Below are 17,800 nucleotides of genomic sequence, written 5' to 3' on the forward strand. Positions count from 1 at the left end.
TGATCAATAATAAATTTAGAGACCTTTTCCTACATATTTTATTTATTTTTGCTCTGTATGCAAAACCTATTCCTATTTGTTGCCCACTTTTAGGTCCTCGGCCCTTTGCTTAGTCACTGTACGATGCTTTTTCTGTATTAACCTATTTCTAGGAGTGTGTAGTGGGTAGATTCTTCAGGTGGCCGCCATGATCCTCACCTCTTGATGTTTATGCCCTTGCGTGAGAGCGGGCCTGGGTCTTGTTTCTAATCAATAAAATTGGGTAAAAGTGATGGACTATATGGGATTGTGTGTCTTGATCACGTGATTACATGTAATATCGTAATATCCAATTTGCCTGAGTCTCTCTTTCGCCACGTTGGGAAGGTCCGTGTGGCAAGAAATCATGGACCGCCTCTAGAGCCGAGGGTGAGTTCTGGCCAAGGGCCAGCAATAAACTTAAGCTCTCAGCCCTACAACCACAAGGAATGGAATCCTGCCAGCCCCTGAGTCATGCTAGGAGGGGGTCCTTCCCCAGCTGAGCTCCAGATGAGAATGAAGTCCCAGCCAACACCCTGATGACAGCCCGTGAGACCACAAGCAGAGGACCTGCATGACCCAGCCGGCGGTGCACAGACCCCTGACCCCCAGGAACTGTAAGATCCTACACGTGTGCTGCGTCAGCTGCTGGTTTGTGGGGATCATGTTGCGCAGCAATAGACACCTAATGCAAGCAGTGCCCGATGGACTTCCCCTCCCATTTGTCCTTCTAGCCCTTAACCATTCCTGGGGGCGTTTTGTCTTGCAAAGAGAAGAGATGTGGGGAACAGAGGACAATATAACACGACCTTGTGACAAATGCCTTTGGCTCTCTGTCTCTCCGCCCTCTTAACTTGGGCCAAATGATGAGTAGTCGTTAAAAAGCATAAAAATACTATGTCCAGTGGTGTTGTAATAGTGTTGTATGGAGACAGAGGGTAGCTACGCCCATGGTCAGAACAGCAGGACGTATGGAGAAGTTGAGTCAATAGGTTGCACACCTGAGGCTGACGTAACGTTGTGTGTCAACTATACTCGATTAAGTTTTAAATTAAAATAAAAAATAGAATAAATTGAAAATAACAGGCATAACACAGGGGCTCAGATCTCATACTCCGATTTTAAGGCTGCAGGAAGTGACATCGGATCTCTAACTCACACACTTTTTTCCCTCCTACTCACAGGGTCTGTTCCAGGCCAGCTCACAAAAGAAAGGATAGTCACTTCACCTTGACATACAACACTTTGTTATTTTTTTTTTTACCAACTCTTTTTAAATGGCCTCTTATTGTCCATCCAACATAAAACTGAAAAAAAAAAAAAAAACGCATCCGCTAGGAGGTATAAATCACACCTCAAAGTTTGGTGTGGCTATAGGGTCAGGTCAGAAGACCCCACGTCTTTTAAACACCCTGACAGCGCATCCCTTCGGGTTCTCTCATCGCCACTAAGGAACACTGGGAAGGTAATTTTGTATTTGCAGTGGCACAAGAAAGAGACTGATAAGTTTTTCTTTGTTCCATAATCGTCTTATGTAATTCTTTTAAATTAAAAAGCTGAGACATGAAATAGTCATGAAGATCAAAACGACAATTGTAAGTTGACATATCTGCTGTACCAGCTCTAATATCATCAAATTATTATCGCTAGGAGAAAAAAAAAATGCAAATGCCCCAGACAAGCTACTTTGTATCTAAAGAGAAACAAATATGAAAAGAAAAAAAAAAGAAAGAATGAAATAAGCACAGCAAAACGGGTAATTTGGATATAGGGTCTCAATGTGAACTATTCTGATGCCTTCTAGCCTGGGTATGGGAATGCACAAATCACAACGCATTTGTCCCTGACTTGAGGAGCTCATTCCTGATACGTTCCACAGGTCATCTGTATTCTAGACGTCTTTTCAAAAAAAATTTTCAACATATTAATCCGAGTCACTTAAAAAAAATGGACAGAATCCTATACATGAGAGCATTTGTTTATTCATTGAAGAGATAATGAAAGTACAAGGAAACGCTACAGTAGTGGGACAGTTGGAAGGTGGCCTTTTAATTCTGTGGGACTTTAAATCTACAACATAAGAACGATATCAACAAATAAAAGGAGCAAGCAAGGAACATTTTTAACGATCTTAGACTCCCGGTGCTCTGTGCTATGACCAATGGCTGTGAAACGTGGTGAGTGACGAGGCCACGTGAAGCCAGGGAGACTGGGGGGTCAGCTGTGGGCGAGGGACCTAGAAGTAGACTCCAAGCTCAGTGGGCTTGAGGTCGAAGAGAGCAAAGGTCAGACTGGAGGGCCAGTCACTAGCAGGCAGCAGAGAGGTAGAGCTGGACAGAGACTGAAGCCATTTATAAAGGATCCGCAAGGCCGCGCGGGGGAGGCACACCCGCTGGTGTAGACACACACGCAGTACGTAGGGCGCCAGTGGCCACTGCCCGTAAACCAGTAACCAAAACACGCTTCCCCCCACACCCAGTGCTCTGTCCGTATGATTTTCTGGGGGTCATGACAACAAAAACAACAGTAAAGAGCATCACTCATGGAACCCGGGGAAAAAAATTCCAAAAAAGGACATCACTTATTTGCTTCCAAGAAAGAGATTCCTGGTCCAAACAAGCGGTTGACCCACTGGCTGTGTGAGGAAAGGAGGCCAGGCATCAAATCAGTTGTGTATGTGCCTATTTCAGGAAACAGTCCCAGGGCAGTAGTTTGTATTCCTTCCCACCTGGGCCTCTGGCTGTCAGGAGCCACCAAAGAATTTCTGAGAAGCATCCGTATTTATAGGCTCATCTCCATGCTTGACCTGACCCCCTGGACAGGCTATTGTTTGGAAGGGGGCAGGGGGGTGCATTTCTCATTCAACATCCTCATTCTCTCTGACTTTGTTCCTGTCTCCTTCCTCCTCCACTCATGGAGGCTCTACCAATTTTCCACCTCCTATGGGAGCTCCTCCCTTTATCTGCGTGGCATCTGCTGTCTGCATCACCGTCCAATATTTGAACACATAGTAATTCGGTCAGTAACTTGAGGCCTTTGGTTTAGTTTTTAGTAACAATGAAAGCTCCTTGAGGGTAAGCCCAGAGTCGACAACTTCATTGTTGAAGTGTGCAGGTAAACAGTAAAGAACTCATGAATTCCAGTTACCTGGGATTGAGTTATTCGAGCCGGTACGCACCACGACTCCGCAAGTGAACAAAAGGACTACTCTTATTTAAGAGACCAGACTTCCCAAGTCTCTTCTTAGACTCCCAGGTCTTCATTGTTTAGGATGGTAACAGACTAACACCATACATATTTCCCACAAATGAGAGTAGTTCTACCTACATACTTAAATATACTGATAAGAGCTATTTCCACCTAACGGTAACAAGGTGATGTCCTTCACCTGACTTTCTCTTGAGATCATCTACGAATTAAAAAAAAAAAAAAGTGTTGGGATTTAGAGTCTGAAAATTTCCTATTGTTTCCATGGAAAGTGGAGCAGGCATCTTGAGCAGGTAACCTGCCACCTCAAGTATATGGCCAACACCACAAACAAAATAAAATCCTAATGGCTGGATTTGTCTTAAGTTGCTCACAATAATTATATTTTGTAAGAAAGGAGGAAAAGAATGAGACAGAACAAGAAATGCCAGATTGATGCCGAAGAAATTTACATTTCTAGAGCATAAAGGGAAGTATCTGCTCAATTCAGTTAATTTCTTGTAAAAATGTGACCTTTCTTATGTTGTCAGGGTCCCTCTTCTTTTCTGTAGGAAGTGCCAATCATTCCCTGCAAGTCTTAACTATCCACAGCTGTATTATACATCAAAGTACACCACTTTCCTAGCCATAAAAAGAAATAGTTTGAAACAGGGAGACAAAATTTGTTGATGGCCTCTGAACAATACTCTCAAGGTCCATTCTTTGAAAGAAAAGTGAATATCCTTAACTCCAGCAGAACCCATTTTCATAAGAATGAGCTGTGTTTAACTTTCTGTTACCCTGAAGACTATCCATTTGCATAAAAGCCAAAGGTTTGCAGTCTTAATTATCAACTTACTGATAGAAAAAGGAAGTGACAGTCCACTCGGAGAGTCATCGGGCAAGACTGTAAGAAGCACGGTCATGTCAATGGTGGGGAATTTTATAGGAACATCAAAGGTGAGAGTCCACTATATATTTTTACGTGAATATCAAGTTCATGTAGAAAATTACTCACTTGCAAAAGATCAATAAAGACGCTTTCTATTAAAAACAAAAGGAGAAATAAATAAGTTTCTCTGAATAAAGGCATAGGGATTCACCGGCATCTGGAAAATGACTGCTTAGAATTCGCAATTAATTTCAAAGGCTTTTAATTCATTAGAGATCACTCCCCAAATAATTCTAATTTTAATCTCACATTTAGCTCTTCCTTACATAACACTAATCATATCAGAGTACACTAAACAGTAAGAGAAAAAAATAAAATCATTCATTCCCACTGTATTTTTATATGAAAGAGTATAATTATCCCTTGAAGTCTTCGTATAATATAAACATTATGGACAAGGAGCTTGGATCGCATCTTCGCTGTAAGACCAGTTTAAAAAAAAAAAAAGATTAAAAACAGCATAGAATGATGAACACCAATGATGGAGGCCCTAATGATAAAGAAGAAATCTTCTGAAATAATTGCACAATTTCATACTATAGTGTATTCATCTTGGAGTCAGTAGGGGCTAATTAGCCTGTGAAGTCTCAATGAGTGGGCTATTAGATTCTGATGCCTTTTATTGAAAGGGAGGAAGAATTGGTAGATAGATAACAGATACACATATATAAATGCAGATTTCCAACACCACCTAAAATCTGTTTATTGAAAATCACTCGGTTGGGGGAGGGGAGCCTTAAAATTTGCATTTAAACCAAACCTCCACTGATTCTTATGCATACAGAGTTTGCAAAAGGCTATTCAAAAACTCTACATCCTGGTCACAAGGCCAACACCTACCATGATAAAGGTGACACAATTAGTACAAAAAAACAAAAGGTTGCCACAATAATAAAATGGGGAAATGCTCCAAACCCTCAAAAGCAGCTCTGATTCCATTGCAGCTCCCCCGGTTTACAGTTATCTGGATCATTCCGACAGAGAGTTGGGAGGCACACCTGTAATATCCAGATGCCATATTAGTTTTTCTTGAATTTTATTGAGGCTCAGGATCTCCAAAATCCATCAAACCAAGAGTCCGGCCAATATTTTACATGATTTAAGTCTCAGGTTGCAACTAGTCTAAGAGTGACTAGTGGGTGAAAAAACTGAGAAATGCCGCCAACAACCTGACTTCTTCGTGACTCTATTTCCTTTGATCTCACATCAGTAACAAGGGTAGTTTTTAAAGCACGGCGTATTATGCAGGATGTATCGTTTGACTGACAATGGGGCAAAATTATGTTAAGATTGTTAGTATTAAGGTAGAAGACTGGAAAGATTAAGACTGTTAGTATCACAAGGGATCGCTTTTATTCTACTTATATTTGGAGAGAATGGTAATACTGAAATAACCCTTTTCCTTTTACAGCTCCCCCCCACCCCCAAGCTAAATCTAGTATAAGATAAAGCAGGAAGATTTCCATGAATAAATTGCAAAAATGCACGAGACCTAAAAGATATAGTAGCTATTTTTAATAGGGGTCCATGCCTGCATGTTTTTCTCCTTCACCAAAGAAGTTTAAGCTGGAGATAAACATTGCCACTGTGGGCCACAGTAACACTGACTTTAAATCAAGTAAATCTGTTGAAATGTTATCCCTCAGTAGAATGTTTATAATATATTCAGGAGTGGGTTTTGTTAAATGAGACAGTGTGCCTAGTGGATGATGAAATCTCTCATCCAGCTAGAACATAGATGTTAGGGACAAAGAGAGATCATGCAACTTCCCTAAAGCGACGGTGGCACTTTCCTCTCCCAGAAATTAGTGGTTGATATCAATGGCTTAAAGACATTGCAGCTACACTCAAAAAATAAAATAAATAAATGAGAGTGAAAATAAAGTACTTCATAGTGCGTCCGAAGAGGTTGCTTTGTGGGGATGGGGGGCGGGGAGTTGCAAGAAGCGTTATTTTCACAAAATTCCTATCATCAGTAGGAATTCGAACCATCAGTTCGTTTTAACCAGTTCAATGAAAGGATCTTCTTGTACTTAATAGAGGATAGATAGATAGATAGATAGATAGATAGATAGATAATATATATAGATAGATAATAGGAATATATATTATATATATATAATGAATTTTAATCCTATCACTTATGGGCCTCAGTACCAGGGAGTAAATTCCACCTTAAATATAGAGCATATCAATTAGTCGAAGATAAAGTCATCTTAAAGTCACTGTGGAAGAGGCTATTTCCTTGCACTGAGGCAAGGACCTCAATAGGATTATTCAGTCTGCATACCCGCCAGCCGATAGGCTGTCCTGAAGTGGACATCCACGGAGCTCAGCACAGGGGCTGTACCATGAGGGCAGGGTCAAAGGTTGGATTTCCTTTAGGACTAATTAGTCTCAGCCCAACCAAAGTATTTATTTCCTTGCTTCAGGTAGGTGGCACACCCAAGCCAGTTCCGGTGTTTCAAACAATTCCCATCTCTGGTCCTTAGAGTGGTTGGAACAGAGGGTAGAAGTGGTTTGAGTCTGTCCTTTACCGACTCTGGTCCAGCAATCCTACGCCCAACACCCAAAAGGTACAAATACGGTAGGTTGTTTGTAGAACAGCTACACCTCGACCCAGATGTCCTCCTCTGAATTATTACCGACATAAACGAAATATAAATAAGCCCACCTAGCTCTGTCACCTACTCTGTGCAAGGACTACTCATTCAACTCCTCCAGTCTACAGGGCAATGAACCTAAGGGGAGGAAATACCAAAGGCCAAAGGGAAAGTGTCGCTTAAATCGCGTGTACGCCCGTTGTAGTGGCTGATTTTCACTATGAGCTCAGCAGAAAACCGACCAGAGGCACATTTAGAATTCAGTAGAGCACAGAGTATTTAATATGCCATTTGCATTTTGACAGCTTAGAAATGTCTACACTGGATTTGCTGTATCCTCTGCAATGAGCACTAACCGGCCACTGAGCCTTTGTTTATCTATTTCTTAAAGGAAGCTGAACCATTTTCTTGACATTTTCAAAGCACTGTTGGTTGTTGGAGACAAAAAAAAAAAAAAAAAAACAAAACCCGGAGACTGAGGAAGCATTGCCCTCAGGAGGAGCCGGTTTCGCCTGCAGGAACTTAGAAGCCTGTACGGGGCCAGTCTACTTCTCCAGCGTGAGCTGCGAGCTGAAAGCCCATATGCAAGTAATGATGGCCTGTCCCCTCGAGGCCTGTGGGCGCGGAGGTGCTTGAGGCCTGGGGGGCATTCCTGCCATCTCACCACCTGCTCTTTGCTCCCCTGGACTTGCCTATAGAGATCTCACTGTCCCACTACTGAAGTTTACAAGACCTGCCACTTTGGAGGAAAGCCTTCCCCCTGCTCACCCTTTCACGGATTTAAAATCCCAAACTCAGAACACATAGGTTGCCCAGAAGCACCAGAGCTTTCGGCTGAACAGCTCCTCACCGAAAAACAAAACAACACAAAAACTTAACCCCCTCACAAGGCCAAAAAAGCAATACGCATGATTAGCTAAGAAAATCACCAATGTAGAAATCTTAACTTCCCTTATACATGACTCACCTTTACTATATGATGTGTCGGGGGTTTTTCCCGTGAAAGCCATTTATTCACGGGAATTCCTGGCTTCCCCAGGAGGGAGTATATGTGGAGTTGGAGTTGCTCAACCATAAAGAAGATGTGGCCAGCAAATATAAGGTCTGGGCATCCTTCTGGGTGATGTGAATTGTTAACAAGGTAACTCATCTAGAAGCATGCACATTTGGGAAGGTTTCTCTCTCTCTCTCTTGCTCTCGCTCTCACTCTCTGTATGCGTGTACGTGTGTGTTGAGTGATATGGTCGTTGTGAAAATTTGATAATGAAATGCATGCTTAAATCCCTATGCGGGGCGGGTCAGTGAACGTTAGAACTAGCTGGGTGGGTTGGTGACTGTAAGAACTGGGGACCCTGATAAGCACCCCACCTTTGGCTCCCAGGCTTCCTGCAGGGAGACCATAGAGCTACTATTGGGTGCTTCTTCTTTTTTTTTTTTTTTTTTTTTTGACACTTTCTGGGCAAAGCTTGCAAATCACTGCATCCCCGTCGCTGCACAGCCACAAGAAACAACCGAGGAGCAAAGCAAACTTTGCGCACCCAAACAGCCGGTAGATCAGCTCCAGATAAGGGTGCAAATCGCACAGCTCACGGAATGCGTTACGCCACGTAGGTGCTGGATGAGAACTCTTGCAAGCCTTCCTCCGTCTCCCGTGGGCCCTGAAACTGTGCTGTGTGTGAGGAGGGACGACCTTTACAATAGTAATGGTCAGAAACAGCAAACAAACAAAAGGACCTGAGCCCTGAATCCCGGGGACCCCCCCACCCCAGGTTGCACCGACGCGTAAAGCACGACCAGCTGAAGCCGGAGCCCCGGGGAAGGACGGGCCCCGGGTTCGCGCGACCGCAGCCCCTGCAGCCTCGCACGACTCCGCAAACGGGTCACGGACTGCACACCCCGCGCATCACAAACTCTCCTCCCGCCCCGACCCAGCGGGAGCCGCCACCTGGGCGCACGCCGCGCTGCTTCCCGGGAGCGCTCGTGCCTCCTGCGCGGGGAAGCCCTGCGGCTCCGGGCACCGGGGGCCCCTCTCCCCGGGGCGGAGGCCCGACCTCGGCCACCCCGGCTCCGCTCGGCCGGGGCAGGGGAGGATGGAGGGGGGATGCGTCCGCGCCCCGGCTGCCGCGCGCTCTCCGGGGCTGGCGTCACCAGCCCCCCGCCTGCAGCCGGCTCCCGCGCGCCCACCTGCGCTCGCCCCCGACCCCTCGCGCGCGGGGGGAGGCGTTCCAGCCCCGCGGGCCCCGCCGGGTGACCTCGGGGCCTCGCGCCCGCACCCCAGCAGCCCAGCTCCGGCCCTGGCGCAGCGAGCGCGGACCCTCCGCGCGCACAGCCCCGCGCGGCGCACGCCCGGGGCCCGGGACCCCGACTCCGCGGTGCGCCCGGGGCGCAGGGGGCGCTGCCCTCCCCGCCGCAGCTGCGGGGGGCTCGGGGCCCCGCCGGCACACGCCCTCGCGCCCAGCCCCCGCCGCCCGCGGCCGCGGCCCACCCGGCACACGTGCAACGATTGCCAAGCAGCTCGGGCAGGGCCGCCGCCGCCGGCTCCGCGCAGCAACCCCTGCTAATTGCGGGGGAAGGGCGCGCGGGGCGCGCGGAGCCACGGGGAACCGAGGATGCGCTCGGAGGCTGCGCTGCCCGCCGGGGGAGGGGAGCGGAAGAGGAGGGGGCGATGGGGGAGAGGGGGCGCTTGCAGGCGGCCCCGGCTCTGCTGGACTTGGAGTGCACAGGAAGGGGTGGGAAGTTTTGCCGAGTTGCGTAGCAGGTGTTTGCTCTCCACGCAGGGGCTTGGCTACGCAGAGCCAGGGGCTGCGCTCAGGCCCCGGCCCCGACCTGGGAAAAACCCCGCACGCACTTCCCGGGGGCGCCGCGGGTTTGCGCTGGACTTTTCCTGCAGGGCATCTCCAGCCAGCCCCGCGCGACCCCAGGCCGCTATCCATCACCCCCCCCCACCTCGCCCCTGCTCCGCCGGCTGTGCCTCCGCAGCAGCCCCAACAGCGGCGCCCAAGGCGGGGCGTCTGCACAGCGCTGGGCCCGGGGGCAGAGGGGAGGTGTCTGCAGCAGGTCCCCGACTGCGAGCGACAGGAGCTCAGGCGCCCCAGCGCCACACATTCGCGCTCCCCGGGCTCTTGGGGCGCGTTCCCGCAGACCCCGGGCGGCAGGGGTGAGTGCGTGCGCCGAGGGTGGGGGGGTCTGCAGCCCCGGGGTCAGCTCTCCACCCGCCCTGGCCGCCGCCGGGCGCGGGGAGCCTCATCTGCCATTCTCTCCACCTCTCCCCAGGCCAGGCCCATCTGGAGTTTCCTAATGGAACCAGAGATAGTCCTCCTTCGCCTTGTCAATCACCCCCGAATCTGGAACACTGGAGGAATAGAAAATGGGTGGGGGAGAAAAAAAAAAAAAAGATGGAAACATCTAGAGAGGAAAGGGGGACTTCAGTGTGGGGAGAGAGCAAATGGCCATTGGAACACACCCGCGCTCACGGCAGGCTTGACAGCGTCCTTTAAAAAGGAAGAGAAGAAGCACATCTCCGTAGCCAGAGATATTCCCAGGAGTGGGACGATGGAGTGGTGATGGATAGGAGGAGCATCCTCGGAGGCCAAGATGAGGAAATGGGGGCAGGTATTTTCCAATGTGCAAATCAATCAGTATCCCACCCCCACCCCCACCACCCCCCTCTCTCTCTCCTCTCTCTCTCTCTCTCTCTCTCTCTCCCCCTCCTCCCCTCCCTCTCCCGGAATCAAGAGGGAGCTTGTTTTCTTTCCCAGAGAATAGACAAGTGCTGGAGCCACTGCCAGCTCCGAGATTGCAGCCTGTAGGCTAGTTAGAGGGAAACATTCCCTAACTCGTTTCAAGGAGAAACCCAAGTGCACCGAGCTGCAAGCCCCGGGGGGTGACCCGGGGCGACTCCTTCCCTCTCCGGGAGGCAGCGAGGGGCACAGCGCCTCGGGCCCCGCGGCGGACCCCGGCCGGGTCTCCCCGCCTTCCCCGCGCACCTCGCCAGCTCCTTCCAACTTGCAGGGAGCAAAGTCCAGGGGGGAGGGAGGCGGGGGCGAGCTCGGTCCCCCAGCGCGCCGGGGCTGCGGGGGGCAGCAGGGGCGGCCGGGCGCGCGCGGGTGCGGGGAGCCCGGGCTGCACGCAGGTCCGCCTGTTGGATGCCCCCAAGCCCCTGGAGGGCCGGAACTTGCCTCCGCCCGGGCCACTCGGGCAGCCGCGGGCTCGGGGTCCGGGGAAAGTCCCGGGGACCTCCCCGCAGCGCCCCGACCGCAGCCGCCACCTGCCCGAGCCGGCTGCACCGCCCGCCGCGGCGCAGTCGGAGCCCAACTCGGGCCGGCTCGGTTCTCCCCAACAGCCCCCAGCAGCGAAGCCGAGGGCGAGCGTGTCGTGCCAGCCAAGTGGAGGCGAGGCGAGGCGAGGCGAGGCGGGGAGCCCGGGGGGGGGGGGCGGCTGGGGAAGGAGGCGATGGCAGCCCGGCTCCCGGGCAGCGCCTTCCCCCGCGTCCGCGATGGAGAAGCCCCGGCAGCCGCCCGCCCCGCGCCCGGGTCCCCTGCCCTCCCCCCCGCGCACCCCCGCGGCCGCGAGCCGGGCCTCGGAGGGCTCGCCCAGGTCCCCGCCGGCGCGCGGCACTGGCTTACCCTTGGCTGCGGCGAGGAGCCCGGCGCACAGAAGCAGCAGCACCCGGAGCAGGAGCAGGAGCCGGCACGTCCTCGGCGCAGGCATGTCTGCGGCTATTCCACACGCGCACGCCGGCGAGGGCCCTCCGCGGCGGGGCTAGCGGCAGAGCCGGGGGATGCCCGCAGGGCGAGGCGAGCCGGAGCCCGGCGCCCGGACCGGCCGCGCACCCGACGCCTCCTGCAGCTCCGCGCGCCCCGCTCGCCGCGCTCTCATAGCATCGGTCCCCAGCCTCCGCGGCGCTGAGCGGCTCCGGGCGAGCGCGCGCCGGGCTGCGGGCCGGGCCGGGCCGGGCCGGGCCGGGCCGGGCAGGGAGGCTCCAAGGCGGCGAGGCTGCGGGAGGGGGGCCCGGCGCCGAGCGAGCGCGCAGCCGGGAGCGACCCGGAGCCCAGGCAGCCGGAGAGCGAGCCAGCGAGTGGGAGCTGCGGGAGGGAGGCGGCGAGGCGGGCAGGGAGGGGGCGCGGGGGGAGGGAGCCAGCCTGGAGAGGGAAGGCGGGGAGCGCAGGAGACAGGCTGCTAGCGGCACCCGGAGCCGCTGCCGTGGCGGCTGGACTCAACCATCCCTACCCGCCGGGAGGGGAAGGAGGCTGGGCACCGCGCAACCCCAGGCAGCGCGCGCCCCTCGGCCCCCCGCGCGGCGGCGCGCAGGCCGGGGGGACCCACGCTCGCGGGGCGCTCGGGAGGGGGCACCCCGTGGCCTACGCAGCCCAGCCACTCGGGCGAACCCGAGGGCTCCTGCGGGGGCCTCCACCTGCTGATCTCCTGCTGGGTGACGCGAGGGAAGCCCCCCTCCCCACCCCACGCGCCCCCACCCCCCTCCCCGCCTAACTTAGAGAGCCCACCAGCTCTGAGTCGCCCCGAGGGAGGAAGAGGAGCATGCACGCGCACACACACACACACACACACACACAAAATATATATGTGTGTGTGTGTGTATTTATTCTGTCTAGAGGTCTTGGACGTGGCGACTAGGCGCAAGAAGTTAGGATGATCTCCCTCTGTTCCGACTTAGGGGTGATGCGTGAGCAAACTTAGGTTCAGACGGAATTCCAAACCGGGAACAGTGGCCGGGATCCGGAGAGCGTGGTCTGGTGAAGGGAGGTGGCATGTTGGCAAACCTTCAGGGAGAGCTCTGTATTCCAATAAATAGAAGGGGCCGGGCGAGGACTGCAAGGGAGCCAGCGCCTCTGTGCCCGGCTAAGGGGTGAGGCCCCAGACAGAGAAGAGCTCTAGGCCCGGGGACGGGGTGGAAGGAGCCAGACGGCACCTGCCGCAGATAGAAAAGGTCCCCATGCAACCTCTGGGCGGACTGTGTAAGGCAAGGCGTTTTAGGGTCTGGTGTGAGCTTTCAGAGAAGAGAAACCACCAGGAGGGCCAGCACCGAGACAGGGCTGGGTGACTCCAGTAGAGGGTGGACGCCCCAGTTTGCAAGAGAGGATTGCTGTCTGTGTCCACAAACAGTCACCAGTGGCACCAAACACTGGATCCTCCCCGTCACCGAATGCCCCTGGTGGCATGGAGAGCCCGCCGTTGGCCATCGCCCACGGAGCTTTATTCCACCTGCATTTTGCCTCGGTCAAGATTCAAGACTCAACCGATTGACGATGTCATAATGATTTTTTTTTTTTTTTTATATCCCTGCCTTATTCTTCTCATAGTCCCCTTGCCCCCACGGTCTCCAGGCTACCTAAGGTCTTGATGACCAGTCTGGAGAATAAAGGGCCGACAATTTTGAAATGTAAGCACCAAAGCATGATTTCCCTGAGCCTCCCTACAGCCTCCCCGGAACAGTTGGAGCCAGCATCAAAACTAATGTCTCTTTCACATACAAGGAACCAAATTTGATTTTCTGAAAGTAACTGTCTCATACATGACATGTGGAGTTTCCACATGTAGAGTCCTGTTTTGCTGAAGTCGTCCCTGGAGTAAGAATAAGAAAGCGAAATGGCTCAATCATTGGGGAATTCCCAGTGGAATCCCTGGGCTCTATTCTTTAGGCTGAACTAGACTTGTAGAGGGAGGGATCACCCCTCTGTGATCTCAGGTCAGGTCCCAGATAGTACCTGTAGATCAGCAAGTCAACAAAAATGTTGTCTAAGACCCCTTAAGTGCTCCAATAGTTCATTTCCAGCTTTTCATCAGGAGAAGAAAAAAAAAATTATTTTACAAGACCCAAGACTTCTTGAGAAACATTGTCTTGTCTTTCGACTGCTATCCTTAATGACTCATGTCATCAAGAAGGATTTCTCCCATTAAAAAACGTTTCCAAAATCTAACGCTCCTGGTCTGGGACGCATAGATGATTTTTACTTTATTAGGATCCCAATCAGCAACGTTGAGTGTCACCTGCACAATTGAACACCTTTAAGCATAATTGTGACAGGCCCCGGGCTGCAGTTTGAACTTCACTCTCCTTGGGTTGGTTCTGTCTACAGTCTTTGACGCCACCTCTTTTCTTTGGGGCACAAAAAGTCTGATCCCCATTTTTTTTAAATTCCCCTTTTTAAGAAACAACGATCCCAATGACCATAACTACCCATCTTCTCTGTTATTTATACGGGGCATTTCCTTTGCCCAGAACGTATATCAGAGACTTCTAGTGATTCGTGCCAAATTGTTTCTTGATCCTAAATATGATGAGGGTGGGAGAGGGCTGTCAAGTACAATAGGCTGATTTTGTGATCTGGCTGTATTTGGGTGTTAATGTTGCGATATTTTTTCCCCCAAGATCTTAAGGCTTAATTTGGAAGGAACGCATGTGGCACTGCTGCCATCTAGTGTCCAGCCTTCCTTGTTGGGCGTTTGCAGAGAAATTGGTGGTCCCTTGGTCTTATCTCCTAGCTGATCGGAGGTCCCCTACTTGTTTTCCGATAGTCCCTCCGGAACTCTCTTGCCCCCTTCATGTAATCAGGCTGCAGATGAAGCCCATTATTATGTTCCTAGAGGCCCTTTCCCCCTTTGATTGCTAAATGGACGTGAAGGCCTTGATTTATATTACAATTCTAATGCCAGTTATTTAGAGCAGCATTAACCAAATGGGATTAGAGTAAGTCAGGGACTGTGGGGAATTCACACCAGGCAGCTTTGTGACCACTTCTCGGCGTTGGCCTGCGGTGCCTGGAACATTGCACTTTTGTACTGAGGGTTTTTTTTCTTTTTTTCTTTTTTCTTTTTTTCTTTTTAATTTTCTTTTTTTGTTTAAATTCCTTTTCCAGTCCTAGGCATGCTCTCATCTGCAGCCTCCGGATTCTGGCTAAGCAGTCTTAGGGATGATACCGGCACTCAGCGGTGGAAGGCAAGCAGTGGGATGAACAAGGCAGAGGGGAGGATAAAGCATCCCTGAAATAACGTCACAATTACCTTATTAAGACTCAGGTGCAGAGAAGGCAACAGAAGCCTTCTGAAAAGTCTTACAAATGAAGAGGGAGAGTGGTTTTCTTCTAGCTGAAATTGCCTGGGGAGGGACAGAAAATACGAACGGGATGCTTGCGATAAAACGAGAAATTAAAAACTGCACAAACGGGATGCTAATTAGCCAGGAAAGCTAGACACGTGTGAAAATGTTAGAGAACGGGGTACGCTGCCGTGATTGCTAGGTGGGTCGTTGTTTGGCTTATTCCACGTCACCGACTAAAAGCGGACGGTGAATAACACAACTGGGGAGACTGTTTCCGTAATAGCAGGGTCAGTCCCGGAGCCACAGGATTCCTGTTTCCCTAAATGCAGTCCCCGCCTTGGAGGAGCCAGAAGGATGGGCGGCTCCAGGATTCAGAATCATCACTGACGGCTCGCAGAGGCCTTCTCGTGCACTCTCCTCCGCAGCGTGGCTGAGAATCGTCACCCCCCTTCTGCTGAGGAGGGATGGGCGGCTTTCCGGCATCACATGATTTTGTAGGGGGTCATATCTCACTATGGGCCAGATGGTGACTCTCACTTGGCCTTTTGCTGCATCGACATTTACAAACCACACGTACTGTCCCCTTCCCCCCAACATTGAGGAACACCTAAGCCGGGGATTCAGGGTTCTCACACACTGACCTCTATGCTCCTGTGGTTGCTTTATAAAAAAATAAAAATATATATAAAAAAATAAAATAAAAAACAGATCCAGACATCTATAGAGCACTCAACTCAGAAACAGCAAAATATACATTCTTTTCAAGTGTGCATGGAGCATTCTCCAAGATAGATCATTTGCTAGCCCATTAAAAAAAAAGAAAGGATTCTGTGACCATTTACAGACTATTTATTCATATGAATCTTGATTTCTAAAACTATTCCATTGGTTTTAAAACAAATTAGTTGAATAACGTCCCATGCTTTTCTGATAAAATAACACCTTTAACTGCATGTGCATCTGTGTGTATACGTACACGCACACGTGTACATACGTACATACACAGAGTGAGCACTTTCCCTTTGCAAAAGATGGATAAACAGAAGACAGATGAACAGTATGAGGATGTGGGAAACTGAGATGTGTTCAATCTGAGTCAGAAGACAAATCACGCTATAGGGTGATCCACTGGGAGGGAGAAAATTGTGAATTCTGTTCTTTTATAAATGGGCACCCAAAGTAAAGGAGCCCCAAATGCAAGCTTCAGTGTGCATCCTAATGACATGGAAGGATTGTTGAAGCAGAGATTTCTGACCTCCAACTCCAGAGCTTCTAATTCAACGTGTCTGGAATGGGGCCAGGGATTTACATTTCTGATTAGTTTCTAGGTGACGCAGATGAATGGTGGGACTGTTCTTTGGGAATCACCCGTATTGGGGTTGACCTTGTCAAAAGGACGTGCTTTTTGAATCCCAAATCTGCCATTTTCTAAACAACAGACCTTAGGAAACACCTAACCTAAGTTTGTTCATCTGAAAATATGGAGGATGATACTTACCTCATAGACCTGTTGGGAAAATCAACAATGGTCGATGGATAGCAAAATTCTCAAAAAAAAAAAAAATGTATTATTTCCCTTTTCTATCCAATCTCTGAAGAAAGAGAGAAGAAAAGAAGAACCCAGATGGAGAAAGGTTTTCCCTTCTGCTCTGATCCACATTTTAGGAGTGGCAAAGTGGATCTGGGTAGGGAAACAGAAGCTCCAAATCCCCCAGATTGTCTCAAGGTGAATCTCGCAAAAATCCATGTGGGGAAAACCACAGGCTTTATTGACTATGACTTTTAAAATCAGCTTGAAAGGCAGCCTCGCACCTGGCTCTTTCCCAGGGTTTGCAGAACACTAGCAAGCTTGAGAAACCGGACACGGGGTGAGGTGACATTCTGAATGTTCATTAACAATGCTTTCCTCTCACACTAAAGCAAACCCAGGGCGGAGATGCTTTTAAAAACTATCAGCGTGGCCTAATACTGAGGTCATTAGATCAGTGAGGAGGGATTCAGTTGTTCCTCCGGGACTAAACCTTACTGTGGGAACACAAACTTTTGCCTAGCTTTAGGGATCCTTATCTACTGGCAGGTGACTTTTTCCAGAGACTCCCACCAACAGGCATTCTCCAATGAGACTGGACCTCAGAAGGGCTGAATATTGTTGTCTAGCTTGATGCTTTTAGCAAAACTGTTTCGCTTCTGAGACTCAATTTTCTTAGCTGTAAGACAGAGTTTGGGTTCATATTTATGCTACCTCTAGAGTTCCATGATTTTTCTTTTCTTATGGCTTACTTTTAGCATTTTCCTCTTCTTCAGTTAACTATAATGACATGTGCTTATATGTCTCTGGTTAGGTTCAGGGAGTTCTTTAAGGAAAAGCATTCCAAAATTATTTTTTAAAAAAATCATATGTTTACCAGAATGGCCTGCAAAGAAGCAGTCACAACACAACACACACACACACACACACACACACACACACACACACACAGGCACATCTCTGCAACAACTTCAGAACACAAATCATTGCATTTGTCTCCATCTGCAAACTGGAACTGTTCTGATTTTTTATATTTTCTTCATAAGAAGTCACAGAACTAGGAATAATCATCTTGTTCACAAATGTCTTAGGTTCAGCTATCAAGAGGAGATGGTGACGTCGTGAGCTATGTTGTTATCAATTCCCTTTCACCTGTGGGAACTAGCTCCCCCATGATGATCTCCTCGTGTTGAGGAAACACATCATTAAAATGCTTCCTTTGTTTTAAAACACGTGGAGACCAGCCGTAGAGCTGTAGTTCCATTTGAAAAACAGGCATTCTGATACTGGTGGTTTTTCGTTCTATCCCAGTGATCCTGTCTGGAGACCATCAATCCCAGTGATCGTGTCTGTGTAGACCATCGACTCTTGATTCTGTCAGATTTACTGCATTGGAGGGAGGGTCCTGGGATGAACACTAAAGGTGTCGATAACTGAGATGAAACGTACTTGGT

At 50.0% G+C, this 17,800-nt stretch overlaps 1 protein-coding gene across 1 annotated transcript in view; it reads right to left on the reverse strand.

Annotated features, from left to right (window-relative positions):
* The window catches only part of CSMD1 (CUB and Sushi multiple domains 1), a 1,871,580-nt gene extending 1,859,934 nt beyond the window's left edge, over positions 1–11,646 (reverse strand). Inside the window, 1 exon segment of the mRNA XM_072775779.1 lies at positions 11,385–11,646. Within this exon segment, the coding sequence (XP_072631880.1) occupies positions 11,385–11,469 (85 nt within the window). The 5' untranslated portion in view covers positions 11,470–11,646.
* Positions 11,647–17,800: the final 6,154 nt, after the last annotated feature.

The sequence above is a fragment of the Canis lupus genome, chromosome 15 (genome assembly GCF_048164855.1).
Source record: "Canis lupus baileyi chromosome 15, mCanLup2.hap1, whole genome shotgun sequence".
Taxonomy (NCBI): Eukaryota; Metazoa; Chordata; class Mammalia; order Carnivora; family Canidae; genus Canis; species Canis lupus.